The 22,240-nt window shown below is 35.3% G+C and overlaps 3 protein-coding genes across 3 annotated transcripts; 1 reads left to right on the top strand and 2 right to left on the bottom strand.

Annotated features, from left to right (window-relative positions):
• Positions 1-4,030: 4,030 nt before the first annotated feature.
• LOC137001903 (THAP domain-containing protein 1-like) lies at positions 4,031-5,525 on the bottom strand. Its single transcript, XM_067361102.1, has 2 exons — positions 5,388-5,525; positions 4,031-5,031 (listed from the first exon to the last, which is right to left on the bottom strand). The coding sequence occupies exons 1-2, from the start codon at positions 5,523-5,525 to the stop codon at positions 4,393-4,395; spliced, it is 777 nt and encodes a 258-aa protein (XP_067217203.1). The 3' UTR covers positions 4,031-4,392.
• A 6,690-nt stretch (positions 5,526-12,215) lies between these two features.
• On the top strand, positions 12,216-14,092 carry LOC136996958 (uncharacterized). Its single transcript, XM_067346943.1, has 3 exons — positions 12,216-12,992; positions 13,074-13,308; positions 13,391-14,092. Exons 1-3 carry the CDS (start codon positions 12,661-12,663, stop codon positions 14,087-14,089), a joined length of 1,266 nt encoding a protein of 421 aa, XP_067203044.1. The 5' UTR covers positions 12,216-12,660; the 3' UTR covers positions 14,090-14,092.
• Positions 14,093-14,222: 130 nt separating this feature from the next.
• Positions 14,223-18,924, bottom strand: LOC105670082 (uncharacterized). The gene is made up of 7 exons (XM_067346944.1): positions 15,975-18,924; positions 15,513-15,717; positions 15,228-15,402; positions 14,878-15,068; positions 14,704-14,772; positions 14,553-14,618; positions 14,223-14,483 (listed from the first exon to the last, which is right to left on the bottom strand). Exons 1-7 carry the CDS (start codon positions 16,005-16,007, stop codon positions 14,266-14,268), a joined length of 957 nt encoding a protein of 318 aa, XP_067203045.1. The 5' UTR covers positions 16,008-18,924; the 3' UTR covers positions 14,223-14,265.
• Positions 18,925-22,240: the final 3,316 nt, after the last annotated feature.

Below are 22,240 nucleotides of genomic sequence, written 5' to 3'. Positions count from 1 at the left end.
TTCCCTCGGAGAGCCGTCACGTGAGCCCTCCCGATTTTTCACTTCGTTCTCTAAGTTTAATTTTAAGTTTGAATCCATAGTGGTCTCACGAGTAGCTAAGGAACTACACGGTCCGCCCACGCAGAGCCCCGCATGCGTGGGTAAGGCTGGATACTCTGGGGTTTCGCTCGATTCCCCAGAGGCATTGTTCGCGACACTGCTCCCCCAGTGACATGCAGCCATTGCCACGATGGCTTACAACTTAGCTTGGGGAGCTGGTCCGCGGCAACGGTCTTTCCTTACCCTCCACAGGGTTTTACTTCCGTGGGGCCAGGTTATAACCGCCACTACCCAGCAGTACTGAGTCCCCTCAGAGAACTCACACCTACTGGGCGTCCTCCTATCCGCCACCTTGGAGACGCGCCCGGTGGGTAGCTCAACCCCCGGGTACTTACATTGATAGTATTATATAATTCTTCGCTTTCAACGTCAGAAAAAAAACTGTCATTGTTATTAATATCGGAATTTACACCATGAATATTATCATGCCAGTTTTTAATGTTTGTTTTCTTCCATGTTAATTTAAATCCTATATCATGTTCTAGGTCAAAACCAGCACAATTTGCTTTTACTGATGCTGAAATCGAATTTTTCACAAGTATGTTTTTCATGGCAGCTTTAAATTGCAACACATTTGGATTATTATTCCAACTATGTCGTTAACGCACTTGTGTAAAAAATAATTCTAAGTGGTCCTGACTGAACCTGTATGTCAATAAGTATTTAAAAGAATCGCCTTGCAATATAATTTTAGCAATTTAAAATATTGATTTAAAAGCAGCCGCAAAACCAATAATGAAAATTTTTTTTCGACCAGCACACAGTAACTGATTATTATTATGTTCAGTTAAAGTATACAAATATTCAATCTTTTTTTCAATTCTTTCTTGCAAAAAACTAATGTTATAAAATAATGATTTTTAAACCCCTTACCGAATGGATTGCGGGAATTTAAAAAGTCAAAAATTTCATCAATGGTTTTAATAAATTCTATTGTGCATGTACAGTTTGCGACGTGAACTAGCCTCGGAATCACGCCAGATCCGAGGGAGCACGCCCAATGGAAATCAGTAACTCGCGGTATCGGCAATAAATGCTCGATTTGGTAACTTACGGTATCGGAAACAGATGCTGGATTCGGTAACTCGCGGTACTCCACGCTCGTCGGGAGCAAGGTAACTCGCGAGATCGGCAATAACTGCACGATTCGGTAACTCGCGGTACTCCACAAAATTCGGGAGCAAGGTAACTCACGCGATATCGGTAACCGGAAATGGGCGCCAGGTGCGAGTAATCGCACCGCGGTATCGGTAACTTAAACAGTTCTCAAAATTGCTCGGCCGCTCCCCGCTCAGTATATGGCAGAGGGGCGCAGTTCTTTTACTTAACGTTAGATATCTGGAGTGAGAGGATAACGCAAGGATAACTCAATAATTAACAGTTAACAATGGTGTATTTCAGTGATTTAGTTTACAAGGGTAAAGATGCTTAAACTATTCGGCCGGAGCCGATACGGCGGAAATAGGTTGATACGATGGTAGGGCCCTTCGCCCTATAAATTCGGTAACGAGAATCGAGTTCGATGCCTACATCAAATCTCGGGAACGCGATGGCGATAATTCGCCGCTGATCCGACTATATACAGCCAACGAAGGACTTATGTTTTGATTATCTGATACGGCCGCTGAAGGCCAAATAAATATACTCTAAACGACGGTAACCTAACGGCCAGAAATGAAATGCCGCGGAACGGCTATTTTTCGCGGGTTTTCCCGTTTCTCGCCGAGACGCTAACTTTACGGTAACCGCAATCTCGCGGAGAACGTTCCCGAACCAAAATCCGCCCGCGGACATTCACCCACGGTACTTCCGGTACGGTAGTAATGCGACAGAAAGACGGTAACAATCGGTAATTTCAAAAGAACGGTAACGGTAGAACGGTACGGTAACGAAACGAACGACAAACGAAACGGCAACGAGAAGAGACTGTCGGCGCTTAATTCTCGCAAGACGGAGAGACTCTTACGCGGTATCCGGAGCCGGCTGGACATGCGGTAACTGAGCGTAAATGAGCGCTCACGGTATCAAGACTTGGTTAGTTGTGAGATACACAGAATACAGAACAAACTCACGCTACCAGCCATAACCGGACGGAACTCTATGGCTACCCGAGAGGCGGCTTACAATGAGTGGACGTCTTCGGCGTCTTCTGCGTCGTCGGGCTGAGTCCTTGGTATCGTCCTCGCGCACTTGCGGCACACCGAACAGTGGCTCTTCTCGGCTCTGCACGTAGGTCCTCTCCAAGTCCGCGTCACCTTCCTGCGCATCCTGCCGATTTTCCGAAAAGGGGGGCCCCTGAGAACCGCCCACAGTTCATCCAGGGCGCCCCCCTCCGCTCTCTGTGGTTTCCTCAAATCTTTCGGCCGTTAACGTGTCGATGAGTCGATGTTCCCGGAAGAGACTGGTTAGGCTGGCCGGGCCATACTCCGGTCCTTCCGGGTGCAGCATCTTCGGGGTCCCCGGAGCCGTCTGCAGCCGGGCGAGGTCCGCTGCTGTGTGTTTCTGCGTTTCTTAGACTCTGTGGCTGAAACCAAAGCGGAGTTAGATAGGGCTTGGATGGCGGAGGCGACGGGATCGCGGTACCTGACCTTATGCTGTGGGGTCACTGACGCGTGACACCCGTCGATGATCCCCCGGCGTCTGGTCTTCCTGGCGATGCTGCATCTTCGCCCTGAGGCACAAAACACGCAACGCCGCCCGCACGGGGTCTCGCCTTACAATTTAAAAAACGATATTAACGACATAAAACGGGAATGACAATACAAACAACGCGTAAAAATTGTGGAGTCTCGCGGGTTGCTCTCTCCACGCGAGGAGCAACACCTGGACTCTTTGCTCCCTCGGCCGGGCTATCGCCCTTGTGACGGCGCTCGAAAAGCGTCACGTCACAAGTTTTTAAATTCTTTAATTTTTGACAATTGTACAAATTCTAAAGCGGCGGCAGTTGAAGAACTTAAAGTCTGTACTGCAAGTTTTACTTTCATAGTATTAGCCTTATAATTTATATGCGCAGAATTAATTCTATTTGCAAATTTTAAATTCAGTTCTAATTGAAGTTGATGTAAATGTGTTATGTGATTCCAACTGATCTCTGCAGTCAAAGATTTAAAAATTTTTAAATCTTCCAACGCGTTTCGAGCAAGTTTTACACTGTGGCATGTATCGGGTACGAAGTGTACATCGTAATCAGAGCTCGGATGTTTAAATGTTGTTTTTAAATTGCAATAATTTGTCGTAAATAAATTGCACCCTAATAAGTTCATTGTTGAGTAATTTACACCAGTATTACTTGTGAGCACCATCACAAGTAATACTCCATATCCGAATGCCTGATTGCTGCGACAGTATTAGTGCAGTTTTCACTAGTTCAGCTAGTACGGAAGTGGTTAATTTATTAATAAAAAGATAACCTACAGGCCACTTCCACGTACCACTAAGTGAAACCAGCATAAAAACGAGGGCTTCAGTGGCTTCTGTTTCGACAGGTTCGATGGATACCCCGTTGCCGTATTCACATAATCCAACGAATTTTGTTAATATAGAATCCCAGATTACTTGCTTTCGGATCGCCATCGAATCAAACACCAAATTGCAATTACGTGAAACTTTTGGAAAATTTAAAATTTCTTGAAAAACATCCATCATGAAACCAGGTTCTGCATTCACTGATGACATCCAATTTCTTATGCTGCTTTCATGCGGCAAATATAGAATTGATCTGAAAAGGCCATTATTATTGATTATTGTAGTCATCATTATTGACTATTATAAAATTAACTTATTCTCATAGACTCATATTTAAAAAATGTTTATACCTGCAATAGCTATAAACCTTCGGCGAGTAATAATGCAGAGTCACCGCAAACTTTTTAATTTCGTCGCTGTATCGGCAACCTTTCCGGCTTCGTTTTGCATTCTTCTATTCGTTCTGGAATAATTCGCTAATGCTTCCACCAAAAGTATTAATAATAACTTCACTTGGATTATTTTCAAGTAGATTCTTTGCTCTGTTAACATAACTGATTTTTGTATATAACTGATATTTGTATATAACTGATATTTTGACAATTTATACATATAATTCTTTTTCCGTTCACAAATATTTTCTTTACTATGTTATTTCTACACAACAGTATACTTTAGCGAAAAGATATTACAGTCGATTTTATATACTTTCATACCATTTTCTTGCCACTACAGAATATTTTTTCGTAAGGATATACATATATTTGAGTATGCCTGCAATAGCTGTGCATGCGTGCTCAAATACATATATTGCGTGAGACATAGTATTTATATTTTGTCATTGTACCGTAATGTTTTCAGTAGACTCTCGAATGAACGGATCTTTTCTTCTTTTCGAGATACTTTCTGCAATAATGTCTTAATTGTTCTTTGCATTCGTTGCTTTCTTGGAGACATTTTCTGTTTCTTCAAATGATAAATTGAATGATTCATTATTTTCCGTTTCTTTCCGGTAGCTATTTTAATTGTATCATCAACTGAGTTTGCGCTAGTAGTTGCTTGTGGATTCTCACACAATATAATTGGAGTATGTTTCAATGGAGAAGTACTTGAACTCACAGAATCGATATTGGATAATTGATTGATATCTGGTTTCTTTAATATACTCCTCCAAGTTTTTGCAGGCAAACTTGCAGCAGGTGAATTTGTAGCATAATCAACATGTATAAATGCAGGAACAGAAGCCTCAGAAAATATAGAAGGTACGGTAAAATTTTTCAAGCGCACACCGCTTGTGCTTGGTCTGTCCATGTAGTCTTCAACCTTAAAATGCGCACTGCAAATAAGGTAATTTTTGGTTGGTTGAAAACCTTCTCTTCCAATTGCGTCAATCCACATTTGCAATATCTCAGGCCGATTTAAAGGAAATCTAAAATGTGTATATGTAATGCTTATTTGAAATATAACCTTAAAATGTCATAAAAAAACTCGTATATTACAAACATATACATTCTACTTATCTAAATAAATGAAAACCATTTTTATATCTATTTTTGCAACCTGTTTTTTCGATATCGTGCCCCAATGCAGCAATTGCTTGGCATTGTGGCACGATATCGAAAAAACACTTCAAAATCACAATTAATGCTCAACGGTTAACCGGCTCAACTAACAACACATATGCACTAACCCACATTAACTCACGCGTCGGCGCCATTTTCTTGTTGGGTAAGATGGCCAAATCCAGAAATCCTGCTCGACACAGCTATTCAGCCGAACTTAGCGATCTAGGTTTAGTATAGATATCTGTGGTCTTGGCCCACCATTTCGGTCAGGACACGACGGTCGTCCGCCCACGCGGGGCATTCCTCCAACGTGTGCTTCAATGGACAAGGGGACTCACTTTCATCAAACTCCTCGAAGACATGTAAATCCGACCATGCGACCTCCACGCGGTACATCTTGGGTAATGCTAACGCCGGCGGTACTTAAATTTTGAAGTCTCATAACTCAAAAAGATTTTAACTAAAAAGGGTTTGTAACCAGTGTTTCGAAAACGCCTTGACGTCAGCTACAAAAATATGAAATAAAAAGTAAGGGTTCCTATTTAAAAAATTCAAGTCGATTTTGACATGACCTTCACGACGCCATTCAAGGTCAATCGCATATGCCCATGTAATGCATTACTTGACCAACAACTTTTATCCGAAACATTTTTTAAAATAACCACTTCCTTCGTTTTTAAATGGGGTGTACGGGTGGTCTGAAACACCCGGTATAAAATTAAATCAATACTTTCTATTGACTTTTTTCACATCCTAAAATCCTACTTAAGGGATCGACAATTTGTTGTCATAAGTAAGTCATAAACGGTATGGAAACCTCCGGACTCTATCAAATTCAAGCAGATGTCCCTCAGGGTAGTGTTCTGGGTCCAATATTGTATCTCCTTTTTAGTCGTGAGTTACCCACAAACAAATCCGTCACTATTGGTACGTTCGCCGAACACGGCGATCCTGGCCTCGCACAGTGACTTAGTGATCGCCTGTCATATGCTTCAAGACAGCTTACTTGAAACATCTCGTTGGCTCAAGCACTGGAAAATCAAAGTGAATGAAACCAAATCAGCACATGTCACCTTCTTGAGACAAGGAACTTGTCAACCAGTATCAATTAACAACATTCGAATCCCGCAGGCTAACCATGTAAGATACCTCGGTATGCATCTGGACAGTAAACTAAACTGGAAAACACACATTTTCACTAACAAGGGAACGTTCATAAGTGTCCCCTCCCGATTTGATTCTCTTTGAAATATGTTGTAAAACATACAATTTGAGGAAACACGTATTTTTTTATAGCGGCCTTAACTAAAATTTAAGGGGTGAAACACCCCTTTGAAAAAAAACGGTTTTTTTTTGTGTGTAACTATCGCCAAAACTGTAGGAGATACAAAAAAATGTTTCAAATAGAAGTTGTACGGTTTGTAATGGGCTTTATAACTGTGTAGTTGGATTTTCAAAAAATGTAATTTTTTTTAATTTATCCCTACCCCTTGTTATTATTTTTTCGAATTTCAAAATTTTTGTAATGACAAAAGTTGTAGCATTTTTTACGCTGAATTCAACCATATATGATTTTATTATGTTCCGAAATCGCATCTTTCAAAAATAAATCATCAGTATCACATTATATGCGTCGCGCTGCATGACGCATCGTTTATACCGCACTTGTGTTGCGCAATAGTCGTTAAATAAATATAAAAATGACATGTTATCACATATTTAAGGAAGAAAAGTTAACTAAAATTGTTGCTAAAGCATCCCTTCCACATTACACCCTTATAGATAATCGCTGCATTTTGTGTGCAGCGCGTTGTTATATACAAGTTAGCTATCAGCGCACATTACACTTCGAAGTTTTGCTTGCACGTTTGTGACCACGGGAAAATAATTTATGAAACGAAAACAGTGAATGAATCAATCTATTCAACATATATCCACCCTGACTCTACCCTCTTGGCCCGACTTGACTGACAATGAATTGAAATATAAAATTCTTCTTTAAAAAATCGTAGTAATTTAGTGGAATGTAATAGCATGTAGAATCGCAGTATATTAAAATTATTGAAAAAGAGTAAACTGTACAGAATTTTATATTTTATTTTATTCTCAGTCAAGTCGGGCCAAGAAGATAGAGTCAGGGTAGATATATGTTTAATAGATTGATTCATTCACTGTTTTCGTTTCATAAATTATTTTCCTGTGGTCACTGCAAGCAAAACTTCAAAGTGTAATATGCGCTGATAGCTAACTTGCATATGACAACGCGTTGCGCAGGAAATGCAGCGATTATCTATAAAGGTGTAATGTGGAAGTAATGCTTTAGCAACAATTTTAGTTAACTTTTCTTCCTCAAATATGTGATAACATGTTATTTTTATATTTATTTAACGATTATTGCGCAACACAAGTGCGGTATAAGCGATGCGTCATGTAACGCGACGCATATAGTGTGATACTGATGATTCATTTTTGAAAGATGCGATTTCGGAACATAATAAAATCATATATGGTTGAATTCAGCGTAAAAAATGCTACAACTTTTGTCATTACAAAAATTTTGAAATTCAAAAAACTAATAACAAGGGGTGGGGGTAAATTTAAAAAAATTACATTTTTTGAAAATCCAACTACACAGTTATAAAGCCTATTACAAGCCATACAACTTCTATTTGAAACATTTTTTTGTATCTCCTACGGTTTTGGCGATAGTTACACACAAAGAAAAAACCCGTTTTTTTTCAAAAGAGTGTTTCACCCCTTAAATTTGAGTTAGGGCCGCTATAAAAAAATACGTGTCTCTTCAAATTGTATGTTTTACAACATATTTCAAGGAGAATCAAATCGAAAGGGGACACTTGTGAACGTTCCCTTGTAAGAGAAAGCAGCTCGGCCTGCAACTGAGGAAGATGTACTGGCTATTGGGCCGAAATTCCCAGTTAAACCTAGAGAGTAAAGTACTTCTGTATAAAGCCATAATTGAACCTATATGGACATATGGTTTGCAACTCTGGGACACCGCATCCCACTCAAATATCGAAATCATAGAAGGTTCCAATCGAAAATGCTTCGTATCATCGTTGATGCCCCATGGTTTGTCACGAATGATTTATTACACCGTGATCTGAATATACTTACAGTCAAAAACGAAATCATAAGAATAACCAAAGCATATAAGGAGAGAATACTCTCCCATCCTAACATTTTGGCAAACCAATTAATGACTAGAAAGACTGCATTACGCAGATTAAAAAAAAGAATCCCGCATGACTTAATAGCCAATCCTCAAGGTTCTTGACCCTGAATATTCTGAATAAGATGAGCGAGTCATAGGATTCACCCACCACAAGTCTTTTTAACCATCACAACTGTTACGGAATGTCCTTAATTGAGACAGATTGTAGCAATCAGAAAAGATAAAAAAAAAAAAAAAATGTTTCACATAATCCTATATAGTCATATTCCTTAATATATTTCCAAAAATCTTCTTCCTGTCTATCTAAGCCTGCCACATTCCAAAACATCATCCTCTTTATTCTTTCCTTTCTATCTTTTACTCTCCCCCCATCCCCTTCTTGGCCTAAACAAAATTCTTATTTCCTTCCTCCCTTTCTCCACAACTCTCTCCTTCTATTCCTTCTCTTTTTCTCTCTAATTCCTTTTCAATTTCCATCCAATATTTCCAAATCCCGTTTTTTTTTATTTTTCCTATTCCTATTTTCATTTCTCTCCCTTATTCCTTTTCTCCTTTGCCCATCTATCTATCTTTTCTTGTGTCTCTCTCTTCTCACGTCAAATCATTTTCAATAAATATATTTCCTCCTTTTAACTTATTTTTGTTCTTTATCACTTCTTTTTTCTTCTCCTCATTACCTAATTTCGCTTTTATTACTTTTTCGCTTATTCTGCAATGTTCCACGTTACCTTCTACACCTACTCTTTCTTTTAAAAATTTTATTACCCATTCCTTTAGTCCCCCTCCTTCCAGTGTCCTTTTATTCCCTTTTAATCTTACCTTCTTGATCACAATATTATTCTTCCTTTCACATTTTTCTTTTTCCGTTATCCATCTCTTTATTTTACGTACCTCTTTTATACTTAGTCTATTCTCGCTTCCTTCCGTGTACACCGAGCAACCACAACTACTCTTTTTTCTACTTTATCCTCCTTGACTCATTTCATCATCCCCATCTCCTTCTATTCTATCCTTTTCCCTATTCCCCATCACCTCCTTTATCTCTCTTAACCTTATATCCGTCTCTTCAACCTTCTCCTCTAATATTCTCATTCTTCCCAGTTTCTTTCCCTTTTCTTACCTTCCTCTGTATATTCTGCAAACCTCCTTATTTCCTTTTTTATTTCGTTCATTCCCTTCATTATTTCCTCTTTTACCTCCTTCCTTAAATCCTCTATCTTGTCTTTTTCCTTCTAAATCTCCATTTCGTAACCGCACTCTTCAAATATCATCCTTTTCTTTTCCTTTTCCTATATCCTATTATTATTTTCTTCCTCTTTCCATTTTAATTTTTTTTGCTTTTCCTCTGTTTCGTTTTTATTCTTCATTGTCCTACTACCTCTGCTCGTCCCGCCCGATCCTCGTGTCGCCATAATCTTACTACCACGGTGTAAGAATATAAGGTGATTTTACGACCATTGTATTCTATCAAAAAATCTGTGACACGGTGTAAGAATATAAGGTGATTTCACGACCATTGTATTCTATCAAAAAATCTGTGATCAAGATGTCATAGTTAAGGCATGTCATACAAGATGTCACGTTGGTGCAAGATCCCAAGTAAAAAAGAATAGAAGATGTGGATAGATGTGGATAGAAAAGGATAGATGATGAATCTCTAAAGCACATCTATATATAATTATAATCCTAAATAATACAAATTTTTTTAAATAAAACTTTTAACATTGTGTATAAAAATATATATTACTGACAAAATATTTTTTAATTTTTTTATAACAAATTATTCTTAGTTAAATTTTCAGAAAATATAATTAATAATGTATTCCAGTCTTTATAGAAAATTAAGTTTCTTTAAGAAAATGAATATTTATAATTAAGTTCCGCAGAACAATAAAATTTTAATAAAATTTCTATATATGTATATATATATATTTAAAGTCCCTCAACACGTAGCCACCTAGCGATTCAATGTGGAACAATGACGGAAAAATCACAAAAATTTGTTGCCGTGAAATCATCTTATATTCTTACACCGTGATCTGTGATCAAGATGTCATAGTTAAGGCATGTCACACAAGATGTCACGTTGGTGCAAGATCCCAAGTAAAAAAGGATAGAAGATGTGGATAGAAAAGGATAGATGATGAATCTCTTAAGCACATCTATATATAATTATAGTCCTAAATAATACAAATTTTTTTAAATAAAACTTTTAACATTGTGTATAAAAATATATATTACTGACAAAATATTTTTTAATTTTTTTATAACAAATTATTCTTAGTTAAATTTGCAGAAAAAATAATTAATAATGTATTCCAGTCTTTATAGAAAATTAAGTTTCTTTAAGAAAATGAATATTTATAATTAAGTTCCGCAGGACAATAAAATTTTAATAAAATTTCTATATATATATATTTAAAGTCCCTCAACACGTAGCCACCTAGCGGTTCAATGTGGAACAATGACAGGAAAATCACAAAAATTTGTTGCCGTGAAATCACCTTATATTCTTACACCGTGCTTACTACTGACCCTTTTACTTTCTTTCCCTATATCTTTCCAATCTCTCTTTCTCTAGCCTTACCTTCAATTGCCCTACTTTTCTTTTTTCTATCCTTTAACTTTACCTTATTCTTAACACGAATCTCTATTCTATTTCTTTCTGAGACTAATTTATTTTTCACACACTCTCTCTTTCAATACAAATTCTAACACGCTATCTAATCAAGTCCACAAGTTTGATTTATTTTCCAGGAGCTATATTCTCAGCATATCTTTTACTAATAGGACATATTGGATATAACTTAAAACATAATGTTTTTTAAAAATGACGCCTAACATGGAAGCTATTGCCATTCTTTCTAAAGATAGATAGCGATTATTAATCCTGTATGTCAATCTTGTATGTAATATCATTACCATGTTTCATGATTTCTATGTGACATTATTATAATTTTATATTATCTTTGTATATTATCTTCGTATATTATTACTGTATTACTCAGTTATGAACAAGCCCTAATAAAAATATGTTACTATTATGGATTTAATTATTTCGTAAATCATAAACATTTAACTGTGCAATTTAAATATATTACAACGATTTCGTTTTGATATCACCAGAGTCTGGATCTCGATGCCCTTTTTCCCATTCTGAGCCCTGCGCACTGTGAGAAGCAGGGCCGACTACGCCGGTAGCGGTGTAGCGGACTAGAATAGCAAATGAGACACCATCGCGTAGAGCAAAAAAAATTAATATTTGTTAGATTTGTGACAATGTGTAACAAAACACTGCGATAAATTGCTGAATTTAAAATTTTAACATCTGTCTATTAAATAGTCTATTAAAATTTATAATGTGAAAACGTACATTCTACCTCAGACGAAACAATGGGTGCATACGTGAAAAGCTCTAATTCAGGGCTCGGAATTATTCCATCTTTTCGGCCGATTCTCGTGGTATACACCTCCTTTCTTCTCCTTACCGCGCGCGCGGCAGCCGCTAGGGCCAGCGCTGCCGAGCATTAAGAGCGGCGCTATCCGATAAATGTTAGGTTCTTCTCCCTTGATCATTAAAAGTTAAAAAAATTTATTAAAAATATTTTTTTTATTTTTAAATTTATTATGTGAAAATATTTCAATAGATTTCCACGTCACCCATGAGGTACTATTGCTATTGAGGAAAAAAATATTTTTAATAAATTTTTTTAACATTAATCGGATAGCGCCGCTCCCCATACAGCACAAAATATCCTACATATCCTTAGGACATCTTGGGGAGATCTCGATGTTCTCAGAACATCCTTGGGATACTGAAATATCCTCGATGTCTTGAGGATATCCTGAGGATGTTTTGTGCTGTATGGGTCCTAACGCTCGGCGGCGCTGGCCCTAGCGGCTGCCGCGCGTACGGTAAAGAGAAGAAAGGAGGCGTATACTACGAGAATCGGCCGAAAAGATCAAATAATTCCGAGCCCTGCTCTAATTGTTCCGATCGTAAAGGCGCATTAACATCTGGCTATCTATAGACCAGACGAAAAATAACAATACGTATTATGGCTCCTGCACACAGGACGCGGTAACGCTTGCCGCGCGGCAAAACGCGACGCGGCAAAGAAAAATAATTTTTCTAGTGTTCACACTGCACGCGTTAAAGATTGGGTGAGCATGCGCAAACTGGGTATATATATATATATATATATATATATATATATATATATATACATACGTAACGTAATTTAACCTAAAACACAAGTAATACAATATAATATACAATATAAAATAGATATATTGTATTTAGACGTGTTAAATTTAGTGTACGGTTTTTTAACGGATATGGATGCAGTTATTATGAGTAAAAAACGTCGAATATTACTGCTGGCCCTGCTTTATATAAGAAGAAAGAGAAATGAAAGAAATACTATAAACATAAAAAAGAGAAGATATTGGGTACATCCTATATTACAGTTAAAACAACAACAAGGGGACTGGTATAATCTTGTTCATGAAATGAGACTACAAGATACAGAAACATTTTTCAATTATATGAGAATGACACTCAATATGTTTGATTATATATTATCAAGAATTAAGCCTTTCATTACAAAAATGAAAACAAATTGGAGAGTTCCTATTCCAGCAGCTGCAAGATTATCAATGACTCTACGGTATGTCTAAATATATATATAAATAATAAATAATAAATAATAATAAACAAATATTTATAGAGTATAACTTGTAATTTTTAGTTATTTGGCAACTGGAGATGGACTTCAATCTATTGCATTGTGCTATCGAACTGGAAGAAGTACTACATCAGGTATAATAAAAGAAACTTGTAAAGCTTTATGGAAATGCTTTCACAAAGAAGAATTATTAACTCCTGCACAGAATGGATGGCGAGATATTGCCCATGAATTCCAACAAATGTGGAATTTCCCAAACTGTATTGGTGCTTTGGATGGGAAGCACGTCGCCATAATTGTAAGTTTATTACTATTATTTTAAATCAAATATAGAAAACTTTGTAAAAATATATTATAGACAAAAATTTTGACTTTTACAGTGTCCTGAGAAAGCAGGAAGTACTTATTACAATTACAAAGGATTTCATAGCATTGTTTTATTGGCACTCGTGTCTGCTACTTACAAATTCTTAATTGTCGATATTGGTGCTCAAGGCAAACATAGTGACGGAGGAATATTTAAAAATTCTATAATGGGACAACGATTTTACAACAATACTATTAATTTACCTGATCCTTCTGCTATTAGTGTACGACACAATGTACCGTATGTTATGGTTGCTGACGAGGCCTTCCAATTAAATTTATTTACAATGCGCCCATATCCATCAAAAAATTTAACTAAACGGCAACGTATATTTAATTATAGATTAAGTAGAGCTCGACGCGTTGTAGAAAATGCATTTGGAATATTAGCAAGTCGATGGCGTATTTATCAGAAACCTATTAATACTAGCCTTGAAACTGCAGATGCAATAATCAAAGCAACCATATGTTTACACAATCTTTTAATGGGTACTTCAACTTACTGTGGAGAAAATTATGGAGATAAAATATCTGTAAATGGAATAGTAATTGAAGGAGAATGGAGAAAAACACATGTAAATCTAAGTAATTTTAATGATGGTACAAATTTTAGCAGCAATAACTACACAAGACATGCTAGTGAAGTTAGAAATATCTTCGCAGATTATTTTATAAAAGAGGGTCAGGTTCCTTGGCAAGAAGAAATGATTTAGGCGTTAGAATTAGACTCTAGAATTGTATTTAATATGACAAACTACACAAAAATAAACATTTTAACTTGAACAAATATATTAACGATTGTATTAATTACTCACATAATCATTAGTACAAATAAGGTAAAAAATGTATTTGTATTTTTACAAAATAAAGAATATATTGAACGAATATTTTAAATATCTACTTCTAGAATTAATTGTAGTATTTTATTGATAACGCGTTTCGAAACGTCTGGAGCCATTCCTCGAAGACATGTTTCCAGATATTTTGTAAATGATTCAATTTTATCTGGCTTTATATTAATTTCATTTGTTGGTTTCATTTGCTCCAATTCTTTCAAAATTGCCTGTTCTAAACGGGTGTCTATATTTTCAACTGTTTTTGATATCTCTGTAAAAATAAAATAATAAAAAAATTATTTTTTGTATAGTACATTATATATAAATAATATGTACTAACTTATGCGTTTTGGAGGTAAAGGTGAATGAAGCAAAGCTTCTGAATCTGGAGTAGATCTTGCACTATCTATAAATAAAAAAATAATATAATAAATAAATAAATTTTTAATATATATGTGTACAAAAACAAAAATTGAATAATGTCTACATACTATTGCGTTTTGTTGTACATACTAGCTCTTCTTCCTTAAGAATATCAGAATTTGCGGAATTTGATCTGGCTACATAAAAAGAGGAATATTAAATCAAATAAAAAAAAAATATACATAAAATAAGAAAATAATTTATGTACTAGTATTAATATTTTATTAAATGTTTTTACTTACAAGAAATTTGTTTTGACTGAAAGTTTTGAGATTTTAGTAAACTACTGGTACTTTGTGATATTGATTGCTGTGAAATATTATTTTCTTTTCTGCTGCTCACACCAGGAACAGATGAAAAATTAAATTCCTCTTTTTGTTCTGCTGAAGGTGATAGTACATTTGGATGTACGTTTTCAATATTACTTTTGGTTCTACAATAGATTATAATTTTTAATTAATTATTAATTTATATTATTTTGTTAACAATTATATATAGATGGTTTTATATTATATTATCATGTGAGCATGTTGTATGTATTTGTGCATGTGCGTATGTTATATTACAGTCATACATATACTACTATACGTACTTTCTATAATTTATTGTTGGCACTAAAAAGCGTAAACTTTCATAGAACGGCCAATTGCTTTTCTGTTTTATAGCTTTACTGCCACTTGGAATGTAAGTACATTGCAGACTGTGTTCTTTTACAAACCGATCTTTTAAATTCTTCCACTTTGCCTGGCTTGTACCTGGAGCTGTATCTATGTAAATATAAATCTTATTATAAAATTTAACTTATTAAAAAATTTAAATTATTTGAGAACTTTACACAATATTATGTGATGATAATTACATATATATTGATACTTACTCAAACAACCATCTATTTCAGACCATAATGCTTTTGTCTCTGAGGGTCCTCTAAATTTATATGGTAATGCTGAATTCCATAAGCTCTCTCTTTCGAATACTGCTGCAATCAATGCTTCTAAATAATCATTTTTATTTTCAAAATTATTACTAAAAGCAGAGCAATTATGCTCTCCGAGCACCACACTACTACAATCTGGACACCACTGCAAATAAAAGTTAAACAATTAAATCATTGTTTAATAATATAAAATATTCATTTAAGCAGTTACATTAAATGATAATATGCAAATCTTTAAATATAATAAAAATAAATAATATTATATTGATCAATAATATCATATATCTAACCTAAAATTGTGTACTAGTCGTATAAAATTAATAACTTTATTTTATTATGTTGTAATAATAATGATTATTACAAATCAATAAAATATCAATATTTTATTCCATTTGTACTTACAATCATATCGTTATTATCTTCGTTATCATCCATATTATAAGCGGCGAATACCGGATTATCGGAACGCTTTACTGAAAACTTTTCGTATGAACAAGAAGATTCACTAGAAATCACTATATCTTCCTTTACCGCGCGATAAAAGTTGAATCCAGTTCAACATTATACGCGCGGCGGAAGTTATATATCCATTACTTTCTGAAAAGCAAGCATCCGATTGGCCACCGCGTCGCGTCTTGCCGCGCGGCAAGCGTTACCGCGTCCTGTGTGCAGGAGCCATTACTCCTGCTTTCGTCACGCGTTGTTATTTTTTGTTACCGTGCGATCCTCGCTGCTGTCACGCCAAAAGCGTACAGCCCACGGTCTAGCCGCGCGCAATGCGCGATTATTCGTCAATCTTTTTTAAGGGGATCCTAAAGTGATCTGGTTTACCGATTTCTTTTAAATACACTATACTTTTTTTGGCTGTGTAGAATGAAAAATCCTTTTCTGTAATTAAAATACATATACTAATACAGTACAGACGGTCGATTTGAAAGGATTTTTCATTTTATACAGCCAAAAAAAACATTTTACGAAAAATAGAAGGTAAAACAGGTACCGATCTGTTTTACCTTTTATTTTTCGTAAAATTCCTTTTCCCTCCCTTGCCGTGAACGTGTTCCGCCGCTAGAGCTTGTGCTCCGTCTCTCTATTCCTTAGTCTGTGGATTGTACTTACCTGTATTTTATTATACTCTGCCAACACAGTCAAAAGTTTTGAACTTGACTGTACGTAGAAGGACAGCTATACACGACATGTGTTCTCTCTCCTCTCGCGACAAGCGATTCAGTGCCCATTCCAGTATATATGTATATAGTTCAGTGGTAGAATGTCGAAAATTTAGAAAGAAAAAGGAAACTTTGAATAGGTATTGAGTTGAAAAGAGGTAGAGTCGATAGGTAGAGTTGAAAAAAGATAGCAAGTCTATTAAAACATTGCGTTCTCTTTCTAAATTTGTACGCCCATCCTTTAGGCGTAGAGATAGGGAACAAGCAGTCTATACTTACTACGTCAATGGATACAACTGAACATTTCATTATGTTAAAAAAATATGAGTCTATTTATGAAGTTATTTTTTTATATGCAGGAATATTATTTAGCGTCATTTTTAATTTAAATGAACACTATTAATTATGAAATTTTCTTTTTTATTCTGTCATTCTTTAATAATAATTTAAATATACATTTATTGCATTATATTGCAGATAGAAATGTTCATGCAGTGTCAGCACGAATAATTTATGATGAATTAATATAATGAATTAATTATGTTTATTGCTTACTGTTAATAAACATCTCATTATATCTAAGTATCTATAATGTACTATCGCTAAATGGCGGAACTATAAAAAATGACGCATTTGCAACAGAGCATTTGTGGCCGTGGACAATCAACATTTCTTTGCATTTCTTGGAGACGCGATGTCTTTTGGAGACATCCGTGAATATATGTAATAATTTTTATCTAATCTAAATTTTTTAAAATATGTAATTGAACTATTGTAAACCGATCAATAATACAATTAAAATGTTTTTGAGATTCTAGAAAAATACAAAATTAAATATGCATCCTTTATTCCACTTGCGGAGAAAGCATGCGCACGAAGATCATTATTGGATTAATAAAGCCGCCGCATTTGGCACGAGCAGAATAAATCGAATTTCTGGATTTTATTTCATCTCGTCTCATTCTCTGCAGAGTAGAATGATTGACCCGGACGACGATGGGAATATTAATCAGGATTCATTTCAGTTATTCGTGCCGACGCTGCATGAACATCTCTATCTGCAATGTAATGCAATAAATGTATATGGAAATTATCATTAAAGAATGACGTACTGAAAAAGAAAATTCTATAATCAACAGTGTTCATTTAAATTCAAAATGACGTTAAATGATATTTTTGCGTGTAAAAAATAACATAGAAAATTAATATAATTTAGCTAATTCCACTGATCTCCTTTATCATTTGCGGCCACCGACGTGTTTTGTTGAGACGGATACAGAATCCAGTCGTCGTATCCCGATTCCTTGGACCCCCGGCGTAGCAAATTGCTGTCGTATCTCGAGATTTTAAGGATAGGGACATGCATGATCTGAATATCGGATATAAAAATCGTGCAAGGTCCCGGAAAAAAGGCGCGTTCGTGTGTGGGTGGATTTTATGACGGTTGATTATCTGATTTATAATCTCAGTTTGCGCACTCGGAGTCCGTCCGAGGCTCAATGAGGCCTGAGCGAGTTTGCAAATGACGATTGCAAAGACGTAAGAGCGAATACAATTCATATAAACCTAACTTACACAGGTTGCTGATATTAAGAATAAATTAAACACAGTTACTTTTCTACAGCTATTGCAACAGTTATGTACTTATAAGTATTATGATTATGTAAACACCTAGTGAGAAATAACAGGTCGAAAAGACATATATTAGACGCGTATAGCGTTTATAAACATCTGCATAAACACATACCTATATTATAATATTTTATATGTAAAAAATGTCACATACTACTGCGTTTCTTATATTAAATAATTAATTAATTTTTTATACATATGCATAATATACATGCATATTGCAGTTATGCAAATTTGTCTACATAAGTGCTTGATTTTTATTAATGCAAGTAAAGCTTATAATTAACATTGTATATTACAACATAACATTATTAATTACTTATTATTAATTACTAATTACTAATTATTAATTATTAATTACTAATTATTTAAATTAAATTTAAACTAAATTTAATGAGAAAAATATAAATTACATACAAAATTAAAGAAAAAATTAAGAAAGTAATATTATTAACTATTTGACAAAAATAAAATATGAATCTAATAATTGTTATTGGATCCAATAAAATTGATTATTCATCAATTTTATTTTTTTATAAAAAAACAAGTTATAAAAACAAGCAACGAAATATCGTTTATTTTTTCATTAATATGATACTTATTGTTATAGCTACTCTCTAATCATCGTTACTGAAACTATTTTCTACTTTCACGCTCAGGAATGTGAGCGTGTTTCGATTTGCGATACGACAAGTAATTGTATCGATCATAATAAAATCCCGATGGCAATTAGAGTTTCATGAAAAATAAGAGGATTCAAAAAACCGACGCGCTCTGTAGAAACTGTAGAAAAACTAGGCGACAGTAGGTACCTATCGTAAACACGCCCCCGTCATTAGGACCGAAGTTTGAGATTTACTTCGGTCATCTCACTCGTCGCTGCGGCACGGCTAATCAGAGATCGCGGATTTTATGATTGGTGATGCGAGATCGTTAAAGCGATTACGATTATATGCGCCGGGAGGCACGGCGTCTTCTGATAGTCGGATATTCATCAGAGTATCGCCCGGGGACAGAACCTTCGTTCTTCTTATTAATGTGGAATCTGGTATGAAATAAAAAATCGACTAATGATGAGATTTACAACGATGTTCTATCGATGAGCAACAGTGTTACATCCGATTGTAACAAATCGCATCTTTCGCAAATCAGTAAAGAGCCTAACAAGTCAAGAATAGACAATGTCTCGAGTAAATCAATAAATGTAAGAGTCAATCTTTCTTTACTTGTAGGCAGACTCTCGCTTTGACAGTCTTCTTTTAAACAAAAGAAACTTGATCTTTATTGTTTCGGATGGAACCAAAAAGTGATTTAAATTTTCTCAGTAGAGTGAGTTGATAGATGATTTATCAACTATTACTAAACTCGTGAGCTTAAATGATTCAGTCACAATGTGTTGGAGCAAAAAGCTCTTAGAATCTCAATTGAATTTGATGAGAATGTTGAAACATCTCTGAAACATCTTTGAAAGATTAATGTTGGCGAAGTTACGCGGTTTCGATTTCTGCAACTTTAAATTCTTAGGTTTATACCTAATATATCTATTTGCAATGGACATGTTTTTCCATTATTGCTAATGAATTTTTAGTCGACTTTTGGGAAGATTTGTGTCTTTTGCACATGTTATTTTTGTTCAGAATGCTTTCTTTTTATATTTGAAATTATTAATCTCAAATTACACTGTTATGTAAGAAGTTCTGTTATATATGCGATCAAATAATGCGCGAGATAGAAATATACGCCGAAAGATTAACGCTTGTAGTAGCGGCACGACAGCAGAACAGATCGAGGCTGTCTTGTTCGAGGAATACGCATCGATATTACACTTTGCAATTAGAAGCGTGAACATTAAACTGGGGTTTATCGATCTATCTATACACGAAATTGTTCCTTTTATTTGGTAATTTCGTCCACTCGAATTGGCAAGAACACGACAAGTTCCATTTTAATTTTTAAATTTTGTATTTTATTACAACCCTGTTATAATCTAATCTCCGACATATTTCTTTCTCAAGCGTGAGAATGTTGCGTGAAAAAAGAAAGTGAACTTTCTGCAGAAGATATTTTCGAAAGATATCTTGAAAATAAAGAGTTATGCGTGGAATCAGAAAACTCGAATAACGTCCTTGGCGCAAAGTTCAAGTTTCTGTCGCATTGACAAGTTGACCACTGACTTCCCACGTCTGTCTGAGGAGGTGACACACGAAGCCACGAAGTTGACGAATGCACCAAGTTACCACTCGGCCGTGAATGACTTGGCGGATTGTTCGCCGGCATTCCCAGCGGTGGTCCTGCGATGCGCTTGCACGCGGGTTTGGATTGATGGATTCTGACCTCTCAAAGGAGTGTTTCAGCACGCCTTTCGGGATATGATAGATTCGTGCGCACTGGTACAGACCCTAATACGGACTTAGGGATCACGTGAGAATACCAATACATACCAATCGATCCATCAATCTATCTTATCTATACCTTCGCTAAAATATAAAAATTTATCAATTTTTTATTTACGAAATTTAGAATTGAAAAATTTTTGTATTATAAAAAATTTGTTATTTTCTGGAAATACAACTGTTGCATGTGTTTTCCATATCGAACTGTTTTAAATTTAGCTAATACAAAGATACACGATATAAAGATGCTATCACGCTACTCGCGACATTGAGTACTGTTTACAGTTAATTTACTGTGCCATGGCGTGCGCTATCTTGTATTCGTTGGTGGTCCAAGGTATCAAAGATCTCAATCATTTATTTGTGTCGGTGGATACACTCAGCGTACGCGTCGATCTGTCGCTTCGTTGCATTGTACACGGATTTTACCTGTCTCATGCCGCGCGCGCGCGGTAAGACCGCGCATCACGACATTACAAGTCGATTTTACATTGCCGCATACGTCGTCCCATTACATAATAACTCCGCTGCCATTCGGCCGTGCCAAGCCAATCCGTAGATTATCGGTATACGATCGATAGACGTCTACGCCGACAACCGTCGCCGCTGCGTTCGCCGCGCGATCGATCTTCGGGGAGGATCCTTTGGTCTCGCCGCCATTCATCCTTTCTCTTGTGAATGCGGGTTCTCGTTTCCGCTCGCGACGTCCGGTTACATACTCGACGTAGGTACGTATCGTAAGAAGAAACATACATCTTGATCGGAATCGGAATGGATTTTAGCAAGTTCTTGAAACTCTTTCAAATTCTTTAAGTACTCTATAATTTAAAGTTGTTTGCACATTTTATTAACGGATGACATTAAAAATTATTTGCATTATCAACTTTATTTCGGAAATTTTAGGTGGTCGAGTAGTTCGGACAATTCAAATTTCAAGATTGAACATGAAATAGTTCCGATCTTTCGAGTTAAAAGTTCCAACTGTTCGAATATTACTTAAGCATATACATTTAATACATATCTCATTTGTGTTAAGATTTCAAAAGATTCAGAAGATCTATTAAAATAATTCCATATCCAACTTTTTCTTCTAAACATTTTACAAACCAATTTTGCAAGTGTGCAGCATGAAGAATCAATGTTGATAACATGATATTGATACACGCATAAAATTAGGCGAGAACATAAAATTATTTATGTTTTGTTTGTAATACAATATACTATTTTTGTTTCAATATTCTTTAATGTCTGATTGTTCAAATGTTCAAACCTTATGAATTCATATGTTTTTTAAACAGATAACTTTTTCTAGTCTTTAAAACAAAATATCAATTGCAATTAGTTTAGCAATACTTGCAATTATACATATGTATACGAGACTAGGTATAAGATAAAGTACTGCAATTTTTAATTATTATTTATTTTAGGCGATTCAAATCAGTTCAAAGCTAAAAAAATTTAATCTTTAGAGACT

The sequence above is a fragment of the Linepithema humile genome, chromosome 1 (genome assembly GCF_040581485.1).
Source record: "Linepithema humile isolate Giens D197 chromosome 1, Lhum_UNIL_v1.0, whole genome shotgun sequence".
Taxonomy (NCBI): Eukaryota; Metazoa; Arthropoda; class Insecta; order Hymenoptera; family Formicidae; genus Linepithema; species Linepithema humile.
The sequence above is the reverse complement of the archived record's forward strand: the minus strand, read 5'-3'. Positions and strand labels throughout refer to the sequence as shown.